Genomic DNA, 25,839 nt, shown 5'->3' on the forward strand with positions numbered 1-25,839 from the left:
ATTTGATTTGGATGACAAAATATTTTCAAGTTTGAAAGTGAAAACGGTTTTTCAAAATTCAAACTAGTTTTGTAAAAATTCAATTTCATTTTAAACTATCAAAAATCAAAACATTTTAATCTTTCACATCATGTTTATAATCTTATAAAAAAACATTTTTTCTCAAGAAAATTTTCTCATTAGAGTTCTATAACTCATGGTAGTGGGGCTGAAAATCCGGATTTATAAAAAAAACTGGACTTTCAGAACAGCCGCGCACCTCGGAGTAAAATCACCATAACTGGTGGCTCCGATGTCTTTTTGACCTAAAACCAATGGCATTGGAAAGAGGACAGACAGACTTTTAATTTGATTTAAGAATCATTAAATTTAGAATTTTGAGCAGAGAGTTATGCCACTTTTACTGCGGGTTTTACTCCAGCTCAAAGAAAACATAAATAATTAAAGTTCGGTCTTTGAGTGCGTAAAAAGAATCGAGTGTAACGGAACGTTTTAGGGAGTTGTTAAGGCTTTTATTTGTGTTTTCTTAATATGGTAATAACATGGTATATAAAACGATTCAAGCAAATAAAAGAAACAAGTAAGACAAGAAAACTAGTCACAAAATTTACTCGAAATTTTCTCAAACTTAAAAACACGTTTTTTAATATAAAAAATTAAAAACTTTTAGAACTGATTCTAATGTGTTTTAATAACATCTCAAACTCATAGAAAATCAATATGATTTTTAATTTAAAGGCATGAGCAATAAATTAATAAAAAATCTAAGAAAACAATTCTAACTTGTCACAAAATTAGTAAACTTTCGAAAACGATTTTCAAGCTCATAATTTTAATTACATGTACATGCATATCTTTGACGCTTCGAGCAAGCGGCGGAAATTAAAGATTTTCTTTAAAACTAGTAAAACGTTTTTACTAACCTAGACAAAGAGCAAGTACGTGTAAATAAAAACTATTATGAGCATTAAAAATTTACTAACCTTTTTAGAAGCTTGAACGTTGAGAAGCCTTTGGAAGGTTGCAACGTTCGTCTCTCCTCGTAGCACGTCTCTCTTCTTTCCTGGGCAACTCGAGCAACCATGAAAGTTTCTATCACTAAAATCACTCGAGAGAAAAAGAATTAGTGTGTGGGCACTTTTAAACACGACGACTCAAGAACAAGTCTTGGAGTCAAAACGCTAAATACTAGGTCAAATGTGGACCTAAGTGCCAAAACAAAAACGAAAGAAAACTAGAGAGAGAGAGAGAGAGAGAGAGAGAGAGAGAGGAGTTCGGCCACCACAATGTCTAGAGAGAGAAGCTCTCAATCTCTAACTTATGTGGAATGAGAAAACAATGAGAATGATGCCTCTATTTATAGGGGAAGGATTACCTTCAATAAGATAGTTTCCTCTTCTATAGAATATCACATATTTATGAGCAAATATTGCCCTTATTCCCTTAATTCACACGTCCAACATAGCCTTCTAGAAGCCTTGGATTTGTTTCCTCTTTTGTTTTGCTTTTCCCTTGCCTATTGATGGCCGAATTCCCTCTTCCTTGTATGGGAAATTTGTTTCCTCTTTTTCTTTTGGCAAGTATCTTCATACATCAATGCACAAAATAAATTCCTCTTTCTCTCTATGGTATGCACGATATTTGGCCTTCTAGAACATGCTTCTAAATGTTTCTTTATTTGTTCATGACAATATAAGAAAAGCCCATTAAAAATTTTCAAGTAAAATTCTATGAAATGAAACTAATCCTCAAGGCCCAATTACACTAATATGGCCAAGTAAAATTTATTTCATTTGTTATCATATGACAATGTCAAAAAAAAATTATTGACATTCATTTCGTCATATGTCCAAAAAGACAAAAATACCATTTTGACAATTTTCGTAAAACTTGTCTCGTTCTTGTTTTGACTTAGCTTCTAGTTTAACTATTCCTACTCGATATGATTTGTGACAGTGACCTCATGGATCCAAATGAACAAAGCTTGAGCTAAATACTTGGACTCAAAAGTTCACAAACCTTTTCCAAGTTTAGCTTAATGTCAACTGACTCCACTAAAGAGTTGACACTGAAAATCTCTCGGTTCAAATGAATTTATTTTCTACTCAAGAATTCAACTAAATTATGATGAGTGTATCCACTGAATATTATCTATGTTTACCCTTCATGAATATCATCAGCTAGTCGGGATTTACAAAATTACCATTTTACCCTTCTAGCTGTTATTTCCTCAACTCATTTGTCGCTTGTGAATAAGTTAGAAACAATGTATTTACGAGGAGCTAACAAGTCACATTGATTCATCCAAAAGAGTCATGACTCATTATGGACACTGGCCAGTTCATTTATTCACATTCCAAGGATCAAAGCATGATGTGCTATACATTGCATTTCAGCAATCTTGTACATGAATTCCATATCTATGAGATATTCACGAAGTTACTCATGCCATCTTCATAACTTAGTACTTCACCAATAGGTCCTGTTAAGAATCACATAGTGAGTCCGAACTCTGACTTTCTCAAATGAGAATACGTAAGCTGTGAAATGGCATGTCTCATTTCAAGATTAAGGTAAGTACGATGCAATTCATACGTAGTGACTTCGGGACATAAGTGGTTAAATGGTTTGTTCTTATCTTGTCTCTAGAAGTGCACTGGTCAATTCAGTACCTTCGGAAGATACCTAGAAGAACTATAGAGTCTCAAACTCTCAATGCCCCATAACCAAACATCATAGATTCTCCTAACAATCGTACTGATGTCAATAGTCCTTTGACCTTTAGATTGCGAATATATCATTTTAAGCAAACTACGAAGAGTTTGTTCATGCAAATCTACATTTGTCTCTTTGTAAGTTGTTAAGTTTGTTTATGGAATAAAGACTAATATTTTATCATAAAGCTTCAAACAGACAGGGATGAATGAATGAACGTTTCAACTTTTTATTAAATGAATAAGCAATTACAAGCAAGAGTCTTCGTGAGATTTTATTACATCAAATGTACAGTAGTAAATACTACAACTCTTCTTGTGGGCACCATTGACAACAGTTCTTCCTCTTTCCAGAAACTTGAACCTCCTTCTTGGTCTTGTCGAAGTCCCTATTTATAGAAGTACGAGGGCTTTTACATTTGTTAGTGGGTGTCGTGGGAGAGTGCTAAGAATCGTGGGGTGATCAGCCTCACGCCCTCTGGCAGTTATTTGATCCCCACTTTATTTATGAAGAGTAGGTGGTTATTTGCGCTATCCTCGGTTTTAACCGTTGAGGTGAGCGTTTTGATTATTTATTACACGTGTTTTATTGTCCGACTAGTATTTTTAAACCTATTGTCTTCTCTTGTCTTCGAAGTTCTGAGTAATAGGGTCCGTTCTTTGTTAGTATGAACGCTCGCTCCTTAACTTTCATGAGTTCTCGGACCTTTGGGTACGAACTCTATTGCTAGATATCTCCATTCTCGGAATGCCGACTAGATCGTTTGATCTCGGCGAATTCTATGAGTAACAGTTTTAACGATCAAATATATTTTTTAACGATTAAGCAATGTACTTGGTGGAGTTATGAAAAGAACATTGTGGGACGTTGCTCGTCATCGTTCCGAGTCATGTGTCGTCGTCGTTGAGCTTGTAATATTTGGGTATAGAAGCCTACTATCTTCAAAAAATAGTAGGAGCAATTAATTAATGTTATTTATTCTTCATTGTTTGTTGTGGTATTAGCATAATTATAACTTTACGAGGAACAAATGAAAACGACAATATTATTGACTGTCGTTTTTTTTTGTCTTAAAGCGTTGAACAAACACTAATAAATCATAAAACAAATTGAGAAGTAGAACTTAAAATAACCTCTATTTCTTCCCTCTCTCCCATGGCGGCGGCGATGGTAGCCGAGCCGAGCAACAAGAAGCAGCAGCCACGCCCAGGCCGCGGCGGCTTCGAGCCCCACGGCCTCTCCGAAGAAGAAGCACGCGTCCGAGCCATCGCCGAGATCGTCGCGTCCATGGTCGACCTCTCGCGCCGCGGCGAGACCGTCGACCTCAACGGCCTCAAATCCGCCGCTTGCCGGAAGTACGGCCTCTCCCGAGCGCCCAAGCTCGTCGAGATGATCGCCGCGCTGCCGGACTCCGAGCGCGACGCGCTCCTCCCCAAGCTCCGAGCGAAGCCGGTCCGTACGGCCTCGGGAATCGCCGTCGTGGCCGTGATGTCGAAGCCGCATCGGTGTCCGCATATTGCGACCACCGGGAATATATGCGTGTATTGTCCCGGAGGACCTGATTCGGACTTCGAGTACAGTACTCAGTCCTACACTGGCTACGAACCCACAAGTATGAGAGCAATTCGAGCCAGGTAGGGTTTTTTTTTATATTTTTAAATCAGGCATCAATTATTAAAATTCCGTTATTCAATGTGAAATTTCTTGTGAAATTGTTGTCCAGTCTGTGTGAGGTTCGGGTCTCTATTGAGCTTTGTTATGGGAAGAGTCGAATTAGGTTTTCTTTTTAAATTTGATGTGGTTCATTTTTATTTTCTTTTTATGTTGTATTTATATTTATTTATCTATGTAATTTAGGAAGCGTTGAACTCTGTCGAGCTTGATTGAGTGAAATAAATTTGCTTTTGTTTTCTTTTTCTAGGTAGGTGTAAGAGCGAGTGGACAATAAGATCATTGAATCGCCTCTTGATTTATTCTTTTCTTTTTTATTTCTTTTCAATTCGAACTGTATTTGAATTTCGGAACGGGAAAGAAGAAGTTGAATCTGTAGGAATGTATAACCAGCATGTGATAATACTTCTGAGTTCATATGAGTTTCATTTCCCTTTTAAATGCTGGTGTACCCGATAGGAAACACCTTGCTTGGCAGTCAAGTAACCATTTCGAAAGCTTAACTAACATTACTTTTATTCTAGATACAACCCATATGTTCAAGCCCGAGGCAGGATTGACCAGTTGAAGCGATTGGGTCACAGTGTCGATAAGGTATGTATGTATACATATATACGACTTTTTTGTTCTCGATTCATTTTCAAACTATAAATTGTCTCATTCGCTGGTGTATATATATATATGATTTCAGGTTGAGTTTATCTTAATGGGCGGTACGTTTATGTCGCTCCCGGCAGATTACCGTGACTACTTCATCAGGAATCTTCACGATGCCTTGTCGGGACACACCTCAGCCAATGTCGAAGAGGCCGTTGCGTATTCCGAGCATGGCTCCACTAAATGCATTGGAATGACCATCGAAACGTGAGCTTTCTATCATAGTAAGAGTTTGTTGCTGAAACTTGGTCCGATATTGTTGCTGCTTCTTAATTTTTTTTTTCTTTTCTTATTCAGGAGGCCGGATTATTGCCTTGGACCGCACCTGAGGCAAATGCTTACTTACGGTTGCACGAGATTGGAGATCGGAGTCCAAAGTACGTATGAGGACGTGGCTTGGGACACTAATAGAGGCCACACTGTCGCCGCGGTGGCTGATTGTTTCTGCTTAGCAAAGGATGCCGGTTTTAAGGTGCGATTATGTTATATGAAATAACTGTTTCTGTAATACTTGTGAAATATATTGAGCTCTTGTTATCTGTCAAGTACTGCCCCAATAAGGATATTTATTGGTTTATTTATTTATTTATTTTTTTTAAAAGGTGGTTGCGCACATGATGCCCGATCTCCCAAATGTCGGCGTGGAGAGGGACATGGAAAGTTTCAAGGAGTTTTTCGAGAGCCCCTCGTTCAGAGCTGACGGGCTTAAAATCTACCCAACGCTTGTGATTCGTGGGACTGGGCTTTACGAGCTTTGGAAAACCGGCAGGTATGAACTATTAACCAGGGGTGTGCATAAAAATTGAAAAACTGTAACTGGCGGTCGGGTCTAAAGAGTTTTTCCCTGATCTGGTCCGGATATACAAACCGGTCTGAAACGGTCATATCCAGTTCCATACATCGAAACCGTGGTTTATACCAGATCATATCGCTTCCAAATTTTATGTATATATATATTTTTTTTAAATCTTAGGCATTTAAGTATAATATTTGAGTTGAACATGTTAATTGATAAAGTGTTTATGTTAATACTTGAAATAATCTAATTCTTTGAGCTAATTTTTTAGCTTAATTTGTAAAATACACTCTAAAGCCAGACCGAACCGGACCGGGCCGGTCTAAAACGGTTTGGTCTGGTCTCAATTTTTCTATGCATTTAAAACAGTCTGGTCCTGTTTTGGGACCGGTTTAGGTGTAAATGCTTATGAAAACGAGGCAAGTAAGATTGTATCATTTATTAGGAAGCCGGTACTGGCTAACGGGCTTTCAATTTTGTGTTTTTTGTATTTCCAGGTATAGAAACTATCCACCGGAGCAACTAGTGGACATCATAGCAAGGATCCTAGCGATGGTACCCCCTTGGACCCGGGTGTACAGGGTGCAACGTGATATTCCCATGCCTCTTGTCACTTCGGGCGTCGAGAAAGGAAATCTCCGCGAGCTAGCCCTAGCTCGGATGGACGACTTGGGCTTGAAGTGCCGCGATGTTCGAACCCGAGAAGCCGGTATCCAAGTAATTACATTAACAAACACAAATCTGAACTTTTGTCCCAAATTTATTGCGGTGTTGTGACACGTTTCTTTGTACTGATGGACATTTTTTTTCTGATTAATCTAAATTTTTAGGATATTCACCACAAAATCAGGCCTGAGGAAGTTGAACTAGTTCGCCGCGATTACGCTGCTAACGAGGGCTGGGAAACATTCCTCTCTTATGAAGATGTCCGTCAGGTATTTGAATCAAAACCCATCCCACATATGCAAAAAAACGATGCCTTCTGTTGCTCTTATTTTTTTTTTTTTGGTTGCATATGTATTGTGTATTTGGCTACTCTTCATTATTACTTTTACTTTTATATCAATAGCCCTTAATTTTTATATGATAAAATCAGAAAGTGACCCCTCCTTGATTCATTTATTGGTATGAATTGTACAAACAAACAAAAAAAAGTAGTTCTGAAATTTTACTTCAAATGTTTACATTCGGTCCCCTCTTAAATTTATTTTCGGCATTCGACACCCCTGTATGTTATATCGAAACAGGACATTCTGGTGGGTCTGCTTCGGTTGCGGAAATGTGGGAAGAACACGACATGTCCCGAGCTTGTCGGAAAATGCTCCATCGTCCGCGAACTTCACGTTTACGGAACCGCCGTCCCCGTTCACGGAAGAGACTCTGACAAGCTGCAACACCAGGTTCATATAATATACTTGTGTTTATAGACGCTCAGAAATGTTTATAAACGAGTTAACATTAGAAGACAACAAACGGTGTGGTTTTGTCAGGGCTACGGAACTCTTCTGATGGAAGAGGCGGAGAGAATTGCAGGGATGGAACACAGATCGACAAAGATAGCCGTTATTTCCGGAGTTGGGACACGTCATTACTATAGGAAGTTAGGGTATGAGCTTGAAGGCCCTTACATGGTTAAACATCTTGCGTGACACTAGATGTACATCAACTCAATTTTGTATCATGTTTTGGATATAACCCTTTTTTTTTTCTCTTTAAAGATAATGCTGAGTGTATACATTAATACATATTTAGCTCTAATTTGGAAGTTCGAGAGGTTTGTTGTTGTTGGAATGAGTCTTAGATATACAATTACAAATTCGGCAATGGAAACGAAATGTACGGTTTTTATATCATTCAGGTATACACAGAATTTTTACATTATTATTATTAGAAAAAGCTACCCGGCCACATTTTTTTTTATGAGTTAATAGCGGTAAAAATCTTTAAAGTTTTTTCAAAACGATACTTATATACCTAAACTTTTTTTTTTCTGCGGCAAAAGTACTTGATGTTATGATTTCGTAGTGCCATTAGTACTTTGGGCGTTAAGATTAAATTGAACGGTCAGGATGTAAAACTTCTAATATGTTGGTTTTAATTATTTTTGTTATTGTTTATTAATATTTAATAGTTTTTGAAATTATTAAATATACTGATAAATTATAATTAGTTTCCCAAACTTAAAGAGAACATCGACAATTCTCAAATTCAAAAAATCAGTCGGAACTCTAATTTCCTAAAACCAAGAATCAGAAACCGGACTCGATTGAAGAAGAAGATGTCAGAACAACAACAATGGGACGACGGTGACGACGATGACGAACAGTTTCGTCTGCAAGAAGAAGAGTATGCTGAGGAAGAATCGAACGAAGATGATGATGTTCAAAACACCCAGACACGCGATTGGCGCTCAATCGTGAATGACGTCTGCAATAATGGAGACGTTGGTGATGGTGATCTTGATGGGGTGAGATCAGACAGCGACCTCGACAGCCTGCATAGTGACGACGAGGAACAGACGATCACGAAGAGCAGGAAATAGTTCAACCCGCGTTCAAGTTTGGATGATTTCAAGTTCAAATTAGGTATGGAGTTCCCTACTATTGGTGATTTGAGACATGTATTGAGAGAGGTATTCATTAAGGCTGATAGGGAATTTCGTGGTTAATGACACAACTAGATTAAGGGCTAAATGTAAAGCAAAGGGTTGCAATTGGATTCTTTATGCGAAGGTTCAGGACAACAAGACAGTTAGAGTGAATACGTTGGTCGACAAGCATGAGTGTGGCATAGTATTTGACAACAAGCTTGTCAGAAGCCCCTGGTTAGCGATGCATTTTCTAGAGCATTTTAGGCTTAATCCTAACATGGATTATAAGTAGTTCAAAGAGATGGCTGCTAGTTCCAAATTCAGCAATGTGTCAAAGACGAGATTCTATAATGCCAAGAAAAAAGCTAGAGAGGTGTTAGAAGGCTCGATGAAGGACCAATATGCAATTCTTGATGACTATTGTAAACAACTCACATCTACAAACCCAGGTACAGGAGCCCTCCTTAAAACTACTCTGGTGAATGGAAATAGAGTGTTTCAAAGGATTTACATTTGCTTAAAAGCTTGTAAATATGGGTTCAACAAGGGTTGTAGGCCTTTGTTAGGGTTCAATGGTTGTTTTCTAAAAGGGTATTGCAAGGGAATGTTGCATGCCGCTATAGGTATAGATCCTGATAACTCACAATATCATATGGCTTTTGCTGTGGTGGAGAAAGAAAACACCTCTAGTTGGACTTGGTTTTTGTAGCTTTTGAGTGAGGATTTAGATGTTCAGAATCCACGATGATAAGCGACAGACAAAAAGGGTTGGAGAAGGCATTGTTTGATGTTTATCCTAAAAAGCTTAAGAAGCTTAAGAATAATGGCCTTAAGGTATGTGAGATAATTGCTATAATATTAGATTTGATTGTTAGATAATTGTTCTCACATATGGGTTTGTATGTGATTACAGGTACCGTCAAGCAAGCTTTGCTGGAAATGACAAGTTCCAAGTGGCATTTATCGGAAGGGAGACGTTTGTGGTTGACTTAAGAGCCAAGGTATGCATTTGCAGGGCATTTCAATTAAGTGGCATACCGTGTCCACATGCAATGTCGTGTTTATGTGTTGGAATTGATCTAGGGTTAAGAAAACGTTTAACGCTTCGAGCAAGTGTCGAAATTTAAAAATTTTCTTTAAAACAAGTAAACCGATTTTACTAACCTAGACAAAGAGCAAGTACATGTAAATAAAAACTATAAATGAGCATTATAAATTTACTAACCTTTTTAGAAGCTTGAACGTTGAGAAGCCTTAGGAAGGTTGAAACGTTCGTCTCCCCTCGCAGCACGTCTCTCTTCTTTCCTCGGGAACTCGAGCTACCACGAAAGTTTCTATCACAAGAATCACTCGAGAAAGAAAGGAATTAGTGTGTGGGCACTTTTAAACACGATGACTCAAGAACAAGTCTTAAAATCGAAGAGCCAAAAACACTAGGTCAAATGTGGACCTAGGTGCCAAAACAAAAACGAAAAGAACTTAGAGAGAGAAGAGGAGAGGGGCGTGTTGTCAATGGTGCCCACAAGAAGAGTTGTAGTCGTTATTTTGTACATTTGATGTAATAAAGTCTCACGAAGACTCTTGCTTGCAATTGCTTATTCATTAATAAAAAGTTGAAACGTTCATTCATTCTTCCTTGTCTGTTTGAAGCTTTATGATAAAACACTAGTCTTTAGTCCATAAACAAACTTAACAACTTACGAAGAGACAAATGTAGATTTGCATGAACAAACTCTTCGTAGTTTGCTTAAAACGATATATTCGCAATCTAAGGGTCAAAGGACTATTGACCTCAGTACGATTGTTAGGAGAATCTATGATGTCTGGTTATGGGGCATTGAGAGTTGGAGACTCTATAGTTCTTCTAGGTATCTTCCGAAGGTACTGAATTGACCAGTGCACTTCTAGAGACAAAATAAAAAAAAAACCATTTAAGCTCTTATGTCTCGAAGTCACTACGTATGAATTGCATCGTGCTTACCTTAATCTTGAAATGAGACATGCCATTTCACAGCTTACGTATTCTCATTTGAGAAAGTGATACGAACCTCGGCTGACTAAGCTCCGAGACCCGATACCCCAATAGCACAGCGACGGATCGTCTACGTTTTAGGAACGAAGGTGGATCGAATGACGCCACGGACGGATACGAATGGCCGTCTGATGAGTCGGGCTCGAACTCCTACACGCACCGCTTTGTAAGAGACTCGAATAGTTCTAAACGAACCAAAGAGAGAATGAAAATCCTCACAGAATAGTGTTTAACTCGAAATCAGAATTGTGTGACTTCCATTCAACCTAAAGGCTTAATTTATAGAGTTTACAAAGGTCAAATTCGCAGCTCCATGGGCCCCATAACCTAATAAGCCCATTTAGCCTTATTTAAGTACTAATAAGCATAAAACAAAGGACCAGCCAAATACAAACCATTATGGGCGTTTTAAATAACATGTCTTGGCCCAAATAACATAAACTGAAAATAGAAAAATAGGAATAGTCTGACTAATTCAATTCAGCCCAAATAACGTTCTTCATTGTTGTTTCTTGGCTTCCTTGAATCCTCTCCTTTGCGAGCTTGTCCCCTTCTTCATCTTGGAGCTTGATGATCAGATTGTTAAGCTCTTCCTTGAATCTCCTCGCTCGAGCTCTCGTCACGGGTCCTTCCGGCACTTGGTATTTTGCTTGCGGCTCCTTTTGGGGCATGTCCTCATCATTCCCCTCGTCTTGAAAAGGATTTGCCCTCAAATCATGATCTGCATCAAAAGGAGATAAGTCAGTCACATTGAATGTAGCACTAACATTATACTCACCTGGAAGATCCAATTTGTAAGCATTATCGTTGATCCTGCGAATAACTTGGAATGGTCCATCGCCACGCGGCTGTAGTTTGGACTTGCGTTGCTCCGAAAAACGCTCCTTGCGTAGATGTAACCAGACCCAATCACCAGGTTCGAAAATCACTCTCTTGCGGCCCTTGTTGGCTTGCTGCGCATACTGCTCTGTTCTTCGCTCAATGTTGAGTCGTGCCCTCTCGTGAAGCTGCTTAACAAGCTTTGCTTTCTGTTCACCATCTAAATTCACATGCTCAGACATAGGAATATGAGATAAATCCAACGACGTTAGTGGGTTAAAACCATAGACAATCTCAAAGGGTGAGAACTTAGTAGATGAATGAATAGCGTAGTTATAAGCAAACTCTACATGTGGTAAACAATCTTCCCAAGTTTTGATATTCTTCTTAATTATTGCCCTCAACAAAGTCGACAAGGTCCTATTAACTACTTCGGTCTGACCATCAGTTTGGGGGTGACAAGTAGTCGAAAACAACAACCTAGTACCCAACTTAGCCCATAAGGTCTTCCAAAAGTAACTTAAGAACTTGGTATCCCTATCCGAGACAATCGTCCTAGGCATGCCATGCAACCTAACAATCTCTCGAAAGAACAGATCAGCAACATTAGAAGCATCATCGGTTTTGTGACATGGGATAAAATGTGCCATCTTTGAAAACCTATCAACCACTACAAAAACAGAATCACGACCTCGCTTAGTCCTAGGCAAGCCTAACACAAAATCCATAGATATATCTACCCAAGGTGAGCTAGGAATAGGCAAAGGTGTATACATACCGTGTGATTGAACTTTCGACTTAGCTTTCCTACATGTGATACAATTACCACAGATCCTCTCAACATCACGCTTCATGCGAGGCCAATAAAAGTGCTCGTGGATCACTCCTAGAGTTTTTGCTATTCCAAAATGTCCCATAAGGCCCCCACCATGAGCTTCCCTGACTAACAGCTCCCGAAGAGAACAACTAGGCACACAAAGTCTACCAAGCCTGAACAAAAATCCATCATGCCTAAAGTAATCTCCCGACGCCATCTTCTCACACTTCGTAAATATCTCACTAAACTCTCGGTCTTCTGGATACAACTCTTTGATATGTTCAAAACCAAGCAGTTTAGCATCTAAAGTGGAAAGTAAAACATACCTTCGAGAAAGGGCATCAGCTAGCACATTCTCCTTACCTTGTTTGTACTTGATGACATATGGAAACGGCTCGATGAACTCCATCCATTGCGCATGCCGTTTGTTGAGCTTTTGTTGTCCCTTCAAGTACTTCAGTGACTCATGGTCGGTGTGGACCACGAACTCTCTTGGCAAAAGGTAGTGCTGCCAAGTCTCTAAAGCTCGAATCAATGCGTACATCTCCTTGTCGTAAGTGGGGTAATTAAGGGTGGCCCCACTCAATTTTTCGCTAAAATACGCAATCGGCCATCGATCTTGCATGAGAACTGCTCTGATTCCCACGCCGGACGCATCACACTCAACCTCGAATGGTTTATCGAAGTTAGGTAATGCGAGAGAAGGAGGGTTGACTAATTTTCCTTTGATTTCGGTGAATGTCTCCTCTTGTGCTTGTCCCCATGCGAACGCCACATTTTTCTTCATCACCTCCGTGAGCGGGGCAGCGATCGTGCTAAAATCTCTGACAAAGCGCCTATAAAAGCTCGCTAAGCCATGAAAACTTCGTACTTGTGCTGCATTTGTCGGCGTCGGCCACTCCTGAATAGCTTTCACCTTTTCCTCATCTACCTGCACTCCTTTTGAACTTACAACAAAACCCAAGAAAAAAACGTGATCGGTGCAAAAGGTGCACTTGTCAAGGTTAGCAAATAACTGTTCACGTTTGAGTACAATAAAAACCTCACGCAAGTGTAAGACATGATCATCCAGGGTCTTGCTATAAATCAAAATATCATCAAAGTATACCACCACAAATTTACCAATGAACGAACACAAAACATGATTCATAAGTCGCATAAATGTGCTAGGTGCATTAGTCAAACCAAAAGGCATCACTAACCATTCATACAACCCAAGTTTAGTTTTAAAAGCGGTTTTCCATTCATCCCCCTCTTTCATTCTAATTTGGTGGTACCCACTCTTTAAATCAATTTTAGAGAAAACACACGAACCATGTAATTCGTCTAGCATATCATCCAATCTAGGAATGGGAAATCGATACCTGACCGTGATGGTGTTGATGGCTCGGCAATCCACGCACATCCTCTGGGACCCATCCTTCTTTGGAACCAATAGAACTGGTACGGCGCAAGGGCTCATGCTCTCTCTAATGTACCCCTTTGACAAAAGTTCATCGACTTGCCGTTGCAACTCCTTCGTTTCCTCAGGGTTGGTTCGGTAGGCCGGTCTGTTTGGAAGCGAGGCTCCGGGTACAAGGTCAATCTGGTGCTCAATCCCCCGAATCGGTGGTAGTCCTGTTGGCATATCTCGAACAACAACGTCCTTGAACTCCTGCAAAAGAGAAACAATGGCAGTAGGTAGAACCTCGCCATGTTGGTTAGTGAATAAGGCAGCCTCCTTGTACACAAGTAAAATCATCGGCTGTTTGGCAAAGAAGGCTTTCCTCACATCACTCTTTCCCGCAAAGAAGTTGTTTTGTTTTCTCTCACCGATTTTGTTTTTCATGACCCCATCTTTTTTTTCACTCCCCACTTCCCTCTCGGGTTTTCTCTCTGGGACTCTCTCTTTTTTTCTCTCTGTTTTTACCTCATCCCTTGGTCCTTTTCCCTTCTCTAGGGTCCTAAACCTTTCCCTCTCTTGTTGCATCCTCAGTTGATCTTCATGAACTTGCTTTGGAGTAAGGGGTGCGAGGGTGATGGTACGATTCTTGTGCCTGAGGGAGTACTTGTTGGTGTAGCCGTCATGAGTCACCCTCCGGTCGAATTGCCACGGCCGCCCCAAAAGTATATGTCCCGCGTCCATTGGTGCTACGTCACAGAGCACCGAGTCCTCATAGCTGCCAATCCGGAAACTGATAAGGACTTGTTTGTAGACACGTACCTCTTCACCATCATTAAACCACTGAAGCTTGTAAGGACGAGGGTGGTTTGTCGTGGGAAGTCCAAGCTTCTTCACTACAGCAACGCTGGCTATGTTCGTACAACTTCCTCCATCGACGATAACACTGAACACCTTCTCACCAATATGGCACCTGGTGTGAAAGATGTTTTCACGCTGCTCTTCATCATCTCGTACAACCTGCGCGTTCATAGTTCGTCGAGAGACCAACACGAGCTCTGCTGGTGCCTCAATTTCCTCGTCTGACTCTTCTCCGGTACACTCTTGGTCTTCCTCTTCATCGTCGGTAATCATCTCTCCGGTCGGAAGAATTGTCATGCTCCTCTTATTCGGGCATTGATTCGCGAAGTGACCTACTCCCTGGCACTTGAAGCACTTGATATCACGATTTCGCTGAAATGACGTCTCCGGTTTCTTTTGAGCACTGGGACCAGGATTAGATGTGGTTGGGGCCGTGGAAGTGCTTGGCTTGGCTACGTCCCCTCGTGGTTTGAAACTGCTCTTCTCGTCTCGGTTGAAGGTCTTCTTTCATGCAGGTTGTTCTGAGAATCGGTTTCCCCGCATGCTACCCCTCGTCTTGAGCTGCTTCTCAATCTTGACGGCCAAGTGAACCAAATCCTCCATCTCGACATAATGCTGCAACTCCACCTTGTCCGCTATGTCAGGGTTCAGCCCGTTGATAAATCTGGCCATGGTAGACTCGCGATCTTCCTCGATGTTTGCTCGGATCATGGCAACCTCCATTTCCCGGTAGTACTCCTCAACACTGCGAGTGCCTTGCCGTAGGCGCTGAAGCTTCTGTTAGAGCTCTCGGTAATAGTGGCGAGGCACGAATCTCTTCCTCATGATGGCCTTCATCTCATCCCAAGTCTCTATGGGCTCCTCTCCATCCCGTTGCCTACTCGTCACCAGCTGATCCCACCAAACAATAGCATAATCAGTGAATTCAGCGGCAGCAAGTATTACCTTCTTGCGTTCGGTGTAGTTGTAGCAATTGAACACAAACTGGGCTTTGGTCTCCCATTCAAAGTAGGCGTCCGGGTCATTTTTCCCTTGGAATGTTGGAATCTTCTGCTTGATGCCACCAATTCCTCCGTCTTCTCTGTCCCTTCCTCCATGTCTTCTTTCGAACATTCTCTCGTTTCGTCCTCCTCTCCTATAATCCTCCTCTTCAAAATCATTCTCCATCTCATCTTCTGTCTCCTCCCTAGGTTGTCTTCGTCTTCCTCTGTTGGGAGCTTGTTGGCCTTCCTCCACTCTCTCAACACGTTCTCGTAGCGGCTCCAACTTTTCCCTCATCATCCTCCACATTTCTCCTATCATGGCTTGCATCATCAGCCTCCGGTCTGGAATTCCCTCATCTGCGTCGCCGTTGTTAGACATGGTTGCTGCAAGAAATTGTTAGTAACAAAAGAAAACCTCACCAAACTCTCCCTCACGTGTTTACACTCAAATAATATCACTCAGCGCTCGTGTTTGATAATGGCGATAGTTATACTCTCTCTGCCTTTTACCACTCACTCAAACTCTCTATAGGCTCGTACCGAACTACTCAGAGACCAGGAAGGTGATGAAAGGAATTCGAAAACGATACACCAAAACGACACAAACGACACCCAAACGACACGAACAATAAAAACGACACCCCAAATGACACAAACAAGAAAGATAACACCACGGAAAGTTATGATCAGGATCTTAAATAAGCCCCAAAAACAATTCTCCTAAGGTGCGACAATCAGCCCACAATTGACAAATGGCGACACAAAAAAATATCGATAGGATGTAGGGTACCTGAAAACGCTCCAAAACATACAAGGAATCTATCAGGAAAATAAAATTTCTTGAGCTAAAAAATACTCTTTTTTTTTTTTTTTTTTCCGGATCCTCTTTCTTTTTTTTTTTTTTTTTTTTGATATCCGGGAGATAAATGCTAATTCAGAATTAATGTGAAACGCTGAAATTGATTGTGATCACACGAAATCAGGAAACGAATGAAAGGGTAATTAAGTGGAAATTGATTATGGAAATAAAAGGGATAAAAGCAAATCAGGGAAACTAAGATATAAAGATACTTCCGAAATTAGGTGCCAAAAATCGGGAAACTGAATAAAATTGACTTCCTAAAACAGACCCCGGTAATTAACAAGAAATATATGATCTCCACGGATTCCTTTTCTTTTTTTTCTTTTTTTTTCGGATCTTTTTTTTTTTTTTTTTTTTTGATGCTCAAGAACACAGACCTAGCACGAAAAGAACACAGACCTAATACGAAGATAACAAACACAGACTCAACACAACAAATACGTACGTACGGAATGAACACAACACAAACGAAGAGACGAAAACAAAGAAAACGAAACAAAGGATAAGCAGACCTAAAAGTAGAGACTAGCTCTGATACCACTTGATACAAACCTCGGCCGACTAAGCTCCGAGACCCGATACCCCAATAGCACAGCGACGGATCGTCTACATTTTAGGAACGAAGGTGGATCGAATGACGCCACGGACGGATGCGAATGGCCGTCTGATGAGTCGGGCTCGAACTCCTACACGCACCGCTTTGTAAGAGACTCGAATAGTTCTAAACGAACCAAAGAGAGAATGAAAATCCTCACAGAATAGTGTTTAACTCGAAATCAGAATTGTGTGACTTCCATTCAGCCTAAAGGCTTAATTTATAGAGTTTACAAAGGTCAAATTCGCAGCTCCATGGGCCCCATAACCTAATAAGCCCATTTAGCCTTATTTAAGTACTAATAAGCATAAAACAAAGGACCAGCCCAATACAAACCATTATGGGCATTTTAAATAACATGTCTTTGCCCAAATAACATAAACTGAAAATAGAAAAATAGGAATAGTCTGACTAATTCAATTCAGCCCAAATAACGTTCTTCATTGTTGTTTCTTGGCTTCCTTGAATCCTCTCCTTTGCGAGCTTGTCCCCTTCTTCATCTTGGAGCTTGATGATCAGATTGTTAAGCTCCTCCTTGAATCTCCTCGCTCGAGCTCTCGTAACGGGTCCTTCCGGCACTTGGTATTTTGCTTGCGGCTCCTTTTGGGGCATGTCCTCATCAGAAAGTCAGAGTTCGGACTCACTATGTGATTCTGAACAGGGCCTATTGGTGAAGTACTAAGTTGTGAGAATGTCATGAGTAACTTTGTGAAGTTCTCATAGATATGGAATTCATGTACAAGATTGCTGAAATGCAATGTATATCACCTCATGCTTTGTTCCTTGGAATGTGAATAAATGAACTGGCCAGTGTCCAAATTGAGTCATGACTCTTTTGGATGAAACAATGTGACTTGTAAGCTCCTCGTCAATACATTGTTTCTAACTTATTCACAAGCGACAAAGGAGTTGAGGAAATAACAGCTAGAAGGGTAAAATGGTAATTTTGTAAATCCCGACTAGCTGATGCTATTCATGAAGGGTAAACATAGATAATATTCAGTGGATCCGCTCATCATAATTTGGTTGAATTCTTGAGTAGAAAATAAATTCATTTGAACCGAGAGATTTTCAGTGTCAACTCTTTAGTGGAGTCAGTTGACATTAAACTAAACTTGGAAAAGGTTTGTGAACTTTTGAGTCCAAGTGTTTAGCTCAAGCTTTGTTCATTTGGATCCATGAGGTCACTGTCACAAGACACATCGAGTTGGAATAGTTAAACTAGAAGCTAAGTCAAAACAAGAACGAGACAAGTTTTACGAAAATTGTCAAAAGGGTATTTTTGTCTTTTTGGACATAGGATGAAATGAATGTCAATAAATTTTTTTGACAACCTCATTTGATGACTCAATAACAATCAGCCATGACATGATTATTGGGCCTTGTGGAATAATTTCATTTCATAAGAATTTTATTGAAAATTCTTAATGGGTCTTTTTCATGTTGTCATGAACAAATGGAAAAGCTTCTAGAAGTCCTTTCTAGAAGGTATTGGGCGCCCACTACCCAAAAGAAAAGAGAGAATATTTTGTGCATAAATGTGTGAAGATACTTGCCAAAAGAAAAAGAGGAAACAAATTTCCTCAAAGAGGAAAAGGGAAATTCGGCCAAGTGGGTCAAGGGAGAAGCAAATAAAAGAGGAAACAAATCCAAGGCTATGCATGGAACCTCTTGGCCACCCAAATGAAAGAGAAAATAAGGCAATATTGCTCATGAATATGTGATATTCTATAGAAGAGGAAACTACCTTATTGAAGGTAAAGCCTCTCCTATAAATAGGAGCCTTATTCTTCTCATTTCATTCATCCCAAGTTTTAGAGATTCGAGAGCTTCTCTCTCTAGCTTGGCCGCCCCTTTCTCCTTCTCTCTCTAAGTTCTTTTCGTTTTTGTTTTGGCACCTAGGTCCTCATTTGACCTAGCGAGTTTAGCTCTTCGACTTTGAGACTTGTTCTTGAGTCGTAGTGTTTAAAAGTGCCGACACACTAATTCCTAATTTTCTCGAGTGATTATAGTGATAGAAACTCTTGTGGTTGCTCGAGTTGACGAGGAAAGAAGAGAGACGTGCTGCGAGGGAGACGAACGTTTCAACCTTCCGAAGGCTCATCAACGTTCAAGCTTCTAAAAAGGTTAGTAAATTATTTATGCTCATAATAGTTTTTATTTACATGTGTTTGCTGTTTGTCTAGGTTAGTAAAATCGTTTTACTTGTCAAAAGAAAATTTTTAAAATTCCGCCGCTTACCGAAGCATTAAACTTTTTCTTAAACCCTAGATCAATTCCAACAGGGCGGCCACAAGGTCTAGAGAGAGAGTCTCTCAATCTCTAACTTATGTGGGATGTATGAAATGAGAAGAATAAGGCCTCTATTTATAGGTGAGAGATTACCTTCAATAAGGTAGTTTTCTCTTCTATAGAATATCACATATTCATGAGCAAAATTTGCCTTATTTCCTTCTTGAGTCACACGGCCAACTAGGCTTCTAGAAGCCTTGGATTTGTTTCCTCTTTTGTTTTGCTTCTCCCTTGACTCATGTTGGCCGAAATCCCCTTTTCCTTGTATAGGAAATTTGTTTCCTCTTTTTCTTTTGGCAAGTATCTTCATACATTAATGCACAAAATAATCTCTCTTTCACACTAGGGTTGGGCGGCCAAGAACTTCTAGAAGGGCCTTCTAGATTTTTCTTCACTTGTTCATGACAACATAAGAAAAGCCCATTAAGAATTTTCAAGTAAAATTCTATGAAATGAAATTAATCCACAAGGCCCAATGAACTCATCATGGCCGAGTAATTTAACTCATCATATGACCATGTCAAAAAATTTATTGACATCCATTTCATCCTATGTCCAAAAGGACAAAAATACCCTTTTGACAATTTTCGTAAAACTTGTCTCGTTCTTGTTTTGACTTAGCTTCTAGTTTAACTATTCCTACTCGATATGATTTGTGACAGTGACCTCTTGGATCCAAATGAACAAAGCTTCAGCTAAATACTTGGACTCAAAAGTTCACAAACCTTTTCCAAGTTTAGCTTAATGTCAACTGACTCCACTAAAGACTTGACATTGAAAATCTCTCGGTTCAAATGAATTTATTTTCTACTCAAGGATTCAACCTAATTGTAAATGAGTGGATCCACTGAATATTATCTATGTTTACCCTTCATGAATATCATCAGCTAGTCGGGATTTACAAAATTACCTTTTTACCCTTCTAGCTGTTATTTCCTCAACTCCTTTGTCGCTTGTGAATAAGTTAGAAACAATGTATTGACGAGGAGCTAATAAGTCACATTGTTTCGTCCAAAAGTGTCAAGACTCAATTTGGACACTGACCAGTTCATTTATTCACATTCCAAGGAACAAAGCATGAGGTGATGTACATTGCATTTCAGCAATCTTGTACATGAATTTTATATCCATGAGAACTTCACAAAGTTACTCATGATATCTTCACAACTTAGTACTTCACCAATAGGTCCTGTTCAGAATCACATAGTGAGTCCGAACTCTGACTTTCTCAAATGAGAATACGTAAGCTGTGAAATGACATGTCTCATTTCAGGATTAAGGTAAGCATGATGCAATTCATACGTAGTGACTTCGAGATATAAGAGGTTAAATGTTTTGTTCTTATCTTGTCTCTAGAAGTGCACTGGTCAATTCAGTACCTTCGGAAGATACGTAGAAGAACTATAGAGTCTCCAACTCTCAATGCCCCATAACCAGGCATCATAGATTCTCCTAACAATCTTACTGAGGTCAATAGTCCTTTGATCCTTAGATTACGAATATATCGTTTTAAGCAAACTACGAAGAGTTTGTTCATGCAAATCTACATTTGTCTCTTCGTAAGCTGCTAAGTTTGTTTATGGACTAAAGACTAAGGTTTTATCATAAAGCTTCTAACAGACAAGGAACAATGAATGAATGTTTCAAATTTTATTAATAAATAAGCAATTCAAGCAAGAGTCTTCGTGAGACTATATTACATCAAATGTACATAAATAGATACTACTACTCTTCTTGTGGGCACCACTGACGACAATATGGTCATCAAATCTTGATGTCTTCGACTTCATTGATGAGTGGTACAAAAAAGAAGCATACACTGCAGCTTACAGTGGTATTATTGAGCCTATGACCAGTCTTGATAAATGGCCAGAGGTTGGCCTAAACCCTATCCTGCCACCACCTGATCAGTCACTCCCTGGAAGGCCAAAGAAGAAGAGAAACAAGTCCAATGACGAGCCACCTCCCGGGTTCCCGTTCCCCGAAAGAGCAACAAAACTTTCAAGAAAAGGCCAAGTGAATCGCTGCAGCAAGTGTGTGCAAACAGGACATTCAAGGCTAGCATGTCCTAATACAGCTGCAGAACATGTATGTATTGTTATATTTTTAAGTGTTGGTTCTATTAAAGTAGTTGTTACTAATTGTATTTAAACATTGCAGACAAGAATAGTAAAGAAGAGAGGCCGACCAGTCAAGGCTAACCCTAATCCAGAGATAATCAAGAGAGCCGAAAGAAGGAAGAGACAACAAATGAAGCAAAGTTCATCTCAGCCAAGTACATCTGCGTCAGGAGCATCTCAACCAAGTTTAACTGTGTTTAATCCTTCGATATGAATATAATTGTGCTTAACCAAAAAAATGTAATCAAGTTAGTCTTTTTTGGACCTGAAAATATGTAATCAAGTTAGTATATTTTGGACCTAAAAAAATGTAATCAAGTTAGTCTTTTTTGGACCTGAAAAAAATGTAATCAAGTTAGTCTTTTTTGGACCTGAAAAAATGTAATCAGGTTAGTATATTTTGGACCTGAAAAAATTAATGAAGTTAGTCTTTTTTGGACCTGAAAATATGTAATTAAGTTTGGCTATTTTGGACCTGAAATATGTGGTCAGACTTGACAACCAATTTTATGTCACTCTCACATTACAAAAGCAATTACATAAATTAAGCAAAAAAATCCTGCAAAATTCACAGTCAGTTAAGCAAAGCAATTACAGGAATTGAGAGCACAAAGATCTACCAGTAATAAATCCTGAAGTATACACTTCCATTTCATTCAAAAAAGAGTAAATTACATAATCTGAAAAGCATTACCATACAGTCCTAGAATCAGTAAAACACAAAGTACATTATCTTACTTCTACATACATAACAAACCTAAACAAAATACCAACAAACAAAGCACAGCATAAATACAAATAGTTTACAACTTCCGAATTTTGTGCTACTTCGTCTCAAGTCTTCATTGTTTGCACTCAATTCTTCAATTTTTCTGACTTCCCCAATCTCTACTCATAGTTGATTAATTAGTCTAAGCAGACCTGGAATCACTTGCTTAGCTCTTTCGCACATCTCTGGGTCAATCCACACAAAGAAATCGCAACCCCCCATTTTTCTGAAGGAAAAAAAACCGATTTCAATAATAAACTAAACCCTACAATACAGAAGAAAAAAACAGAAGATCTTGACCTTACCTTTATCTTATAGCAGCTTAAGAACCTCCTCTCGGGATTCAAATCCGTCCACGACGTCCTCTCAACCCAAGGCACGCCACAAAAGCATCTTCCTTGTTGTGTCGCCATCGAACCCGAGTTCCTGTCCACTGGTGTTGCTGAAGACGAGCCTCGCCATCGATCTTGACTCTAGTACAATGAACACGAATTTTTTGATGCCATAGAGAAATCGAACCTAACCCCCAAATACGAGTTTAGGGATTTCAACGAGTTTAGGGATTCAGTGTTGAAATTCGGTTTTATTTTATTTATTTCGAGTATTTTCGATCAAAACAATTTATTTGTATCTTTTATTGAATTTAAAAACCCGTGTAACATTAATTCAAAAAAATCAGGTCCCTACACATGTAATTATGTTTAACTTAACGTCCAAAGTACTAATGGCGCTATGAAATCATAACATCAAGTATTTTTGCCGCAGAAAAAAAAATAGGTATATAAGTATCATTTTGAAAAAACTTTAAGGATTTTTACCGCTATTAACTCTTTTTTTATTTGGGAAAAATGTACCACATATGTATATACAAAGCAGTTAATAAATGTATGTCGCGTTACATATCTCTAGTTTTTATTCCTTTTAATAGTCGGAAAAAAAAAATAGTTAAGATGAAAAAAATTACAATAGAAATAGATTGAAATTTCGTGTTGTTACCATACTTGTTATCATGTCGTTTTACTGTCATTTCCGTTTCCAATCCTTTCTCTACCTGTCGGTTTTTTTTTCACTACAAAACTATCCGTTGCTTCCAAAGGTTTTATATTCATTTCATAAACGAAACACCAAAATAAATACAGAGCGACAAAGTAAAACACTTAATTTTTTCCGACGATCAATTTTCAACAATGTTAAAGTCAGCGTTCACTCCAATGTTCTCATCTCTTCCCGCCAAACTAAAGAGAACCGTAACAAGCCCACCATCAAAACGGATACAAACCACTTCACCTCAAACCCACCCACCAACTGTTCGACGAAACGCCTCAACGAACAGCGACGCTTATCATCTCAAAGTCCCACCACCCAACTCAGCCTACGTCCACCTCCCATTCTGCCGCAAGCGATGCCACTACTGCGATTTCCCGATCGTCGCTCTCGGCTCTTCTTCCTCGTCATCGAACCAAACAAACCACGAGGATTTCGAAGATCCCAGAATGGTGAACTACATCAATCTCCTCTGCCGAGAGATCGCCGCAACCGCCAAGACGAGAAACTCTTGCGCCGATACGGCGCCTCTGGAGACGGTGTTCTTCGGCGGAGGAACTCCTTCACTGGTCCCGCCGAGGCTCGTGGAGTCGGTTATGGAGGCTCTGAGCTCCAAGTTCAGTCTGAGTTCTTCTCCGGAGGTAAAACAAAAATTCGGTTAGACTATCTGAAACTCACCGAAAATCGAGTATTAATTTATCTATTTTTTTTAAAATTATGTAGCTTAATTTTAATAATCTAATAACTTTGAAAAAATAACAAGTAAATAACTTTTTAATGTTAAAAAATAAATTAATGAACTAATTAGTTTTAACTTATAATGTCAATACATAGGATTAATTTGAGTAAATTTAGTTTAAAAATTATAAAATTTACTTCTATAAACTTAGTTTTAAATTTAATCAAATTTAAACTAGTTTGATAAATACTCTCTAATTTGATATAAATTAAACTTTGCTAATATAATTGTAGAATTATATATATTAGTTAAATTAAAGCTAAAATCTTTGTTGAAATTATTCGAATTCGGTAAAAAAAAACAAATAATAATAATAAAAAATTGAACACTTTAACCGTTGTTGCATCTTTAGCCAGAGGTTTCAATGGAGATGGATCCGGGGACTTTCGACGCCGAGAGAGTGAAGCGATTCATGGACTTGGGAGTGAACAGAGTGTCTCTCGGGATCCAAGCTTTTCAGGATGAGCTGTTGAAAAGCTGTGGGAGATCTCATGGGATCGACGAGGTACGCGAAGCGGTCGAGATCGTACGGTCATGCGGGGTCGGGAATTGGAGCGTTGACTTGATATCTTCTCTTCCAAGGCAGACTCCCGAGATGTGGGAAGAGAGTTTAAGGCTAGCTGTGGAGGCGGGACCGACCCATGTCTCGGTTTACGATTTGCAGATCGAGCAAGGGACAAAATTCGGTTCATTGTGAGTGAACTAACAAAAATAGCGTAAATTAGTCTCGAATGCGAGTGATTTTTTAGTCCATAAACTAATTTTGGAGCAAAATAGCTTTGTTCTTTTTTTCTAAAATTAATAACTTAGTATTTTAGAGTTAGATTAGAATATAACTAAATTAGTAATTTTATAAAATTAACTAGTTAAGAATATTTAGAAATATTATTGAAGTTGTTTATTTGTAGAATTTCATAGATAAAAGTATGAAAAATACTAAAGTTCTTCGAAATCAATATTTTGATGACAATTTTCACTTTAAATTTAATTTATTGACCAGATTGCTACTCGCGTAAAAGTTCAGGGATTAGCACTAAAAACAAAAATGAGAAAAAGCTCAGAACATTTGTGAAGCATTTGGTTTGACTAATATTTTTCTTGTGTTTTAGGTATACCCCGGGGGAGTTTCCATTACCGTCCGATTCCCAATCGGCCGATTTCTACAAAACGGCCTCAAGGATGCTTGGCGAAGCGGGTTACGAGCATTACGAGATCAGCAGTTACTGCAAGACCGGGTTTGAGTGCAAGCACAATCAAGTATATTGGAAGAACGTGCCTTTCTACGCTTTCGGGCTCGGGTCCGCCAGTTTCATCGGTGGGCTGAGATTCTCTAGGCCCAAATCGATGAAAGGTTACGCCGATTTCGTGGAAAATCTCGAGAAAGGAACAGTGGACTGGGACAAGAATGAGCACGTCGACTCGAAGGATATCGCATCGGACGTGATCATGCTCTCTCTGAGGACTTCGAGAGGGATCGATTTGAGGGATTTCGGCAAAGAGTTTGGCAGCTCTCTGGTTCGTTCTCTATGCTATGCCTTTAGGGATTATGTTGAGAGCGGCCACGTGGTTTCGTTGGATGAGAGAAGGAAGGCTCTCTCTGTGGATGAATTCAAAAGTGTTTTGGGTTCAGAGGACGAGGACGAGATTAAGAATAAGATCGCTTATCTTCGGCTTAGTGATCCGGATGGTTTTCTTTTGTCGAATGAGATCATATCACATGCTTTTCGGGTTATATCTCCATAATCTTACGATCATCCATTTTTTTTTAGGAGAAATGAAAAAGGTCATGAAATGATTGAGCTGAAAATACGTTTAGGAGAAGATTCTGCATTGATGACCGTGATTTTAATTGATTTTAATTGACGAAAGCCAAAGGCTAAGAGGAAGCTTGCATTGCAAGAAAGTTAAATACAAATGTGTTGACAATTTTGAGGGGTTTTTGAATTACTCTCCAAGTTCCAGAAAGTGATTTTGATTCACACTAGATTTCAGATATACACTTGTGAATCACAACCAAAATTTCAACGATTGTATAAATTATAAGGAATATTTTCAGTATGCAAAATTTTCTCTGAGCAAGGAAGAATAAAAATGTG

The 25,839-nt window shown here is 39.2% G+C and overlaps 3 protein-coding genes across 4 annotated transcripts; all 3 read left to right on the forward strand.

The window, feature by feature from the left end:
* Positions 1-3,831: 3,831 nt before the first annotated feature.
* ELO3 (radical SAM domain-containing protein / GCN5-related N-acetyltransferase (GNAT) family protein) lies at positions 3,832-7,720 on the forward strand. The gene is made up of 9 exons (XM_089629387.1): positions 3,832-4,349; positions 4,911-4,980; positions 5,078-5,250; positions 5,341-5,515; positions 5,646-5,812; positions 6,337-6,556; positions 6,670-6,774; positions 7,087-7,239; positions 7,330-7,720. Exons 1-9 carry the CDS (start codon positions 3,871-3,873, stop codon positions 7,486-7,488), a joined length of 1,701 nt encoding a protein of 566 aa, XP_089485513.1. The 5' UTR covers positions 3,832-3,870; the 3' UTR covers positions 7,489-7,720.
* Positions 7,721-8,730: 1,010 nt separating this feature from the next.
* LOC149383352 (uncharacterized) lies at positions 8,731-21,405 on the forward strand. Its single transcript, XM_089627756.1, has 5 exons — positions 8,731-9,052; positions 9,166-9,263; positions 9,305-9,430; positions 20,869-21,159; positions 21,232-21,405. Exons 1-5 carry the CDS (start codon positions 8,731-8,733, stop codon positions 21,403-21,405), a joined length of 1,011 nt encoding a protein of 336 aa, XP_089483882.1.
* A 1,656-nt stretch (positions 21,406-23,061) lies between these two features.
* LOC149383353 (Radical SAM superfamily protein) lies at positions 23,062-25,757 on the forward strand. 2 transcript variants are annotated; one of them, XM_089629201.1, is made up of 3 exons: positions 23,062-23,645; positions 24,096-24,436; positions 24,853-25,757. In XM_089629201.1, exons 1-3 carry the CDS (start codon positions 23,148-23,150, stop codon positions 25,484-25,486), a joined length of 1,473 nt encoding a protein of 490 aa, XP_089485327.1. In that variant the 5' UTR covers positions 23,062-23,147; the 3' UTR covers positions 25,487-25,757. The 2 variants fall into 2 exon arrangements, with proteins under 2 accessions (XP_089485327.1, XP_089485328.1); XM_089629202.1 differs by having other exon boundaries at positions 24,102-24,436.
* Positions 25,758-25,839: the final 82 nt, after the last annotated feature.

Source organism: Urtica dioica, chromosome 10 (genome assembly GCF_054948205.1).
Source record: "Urtica dioica subsp. dioica isolate 48M chromosome 10, U.dioica_male_clone48M_v1_H2, whole genome shotgun sequence".
Taxonomy (NCBI): Eukaryota; Viridiplantae; Streptophyta; class Magnoliopsida; order Rosales; family Urticaceae; genus Urtica; species Urtica dioica.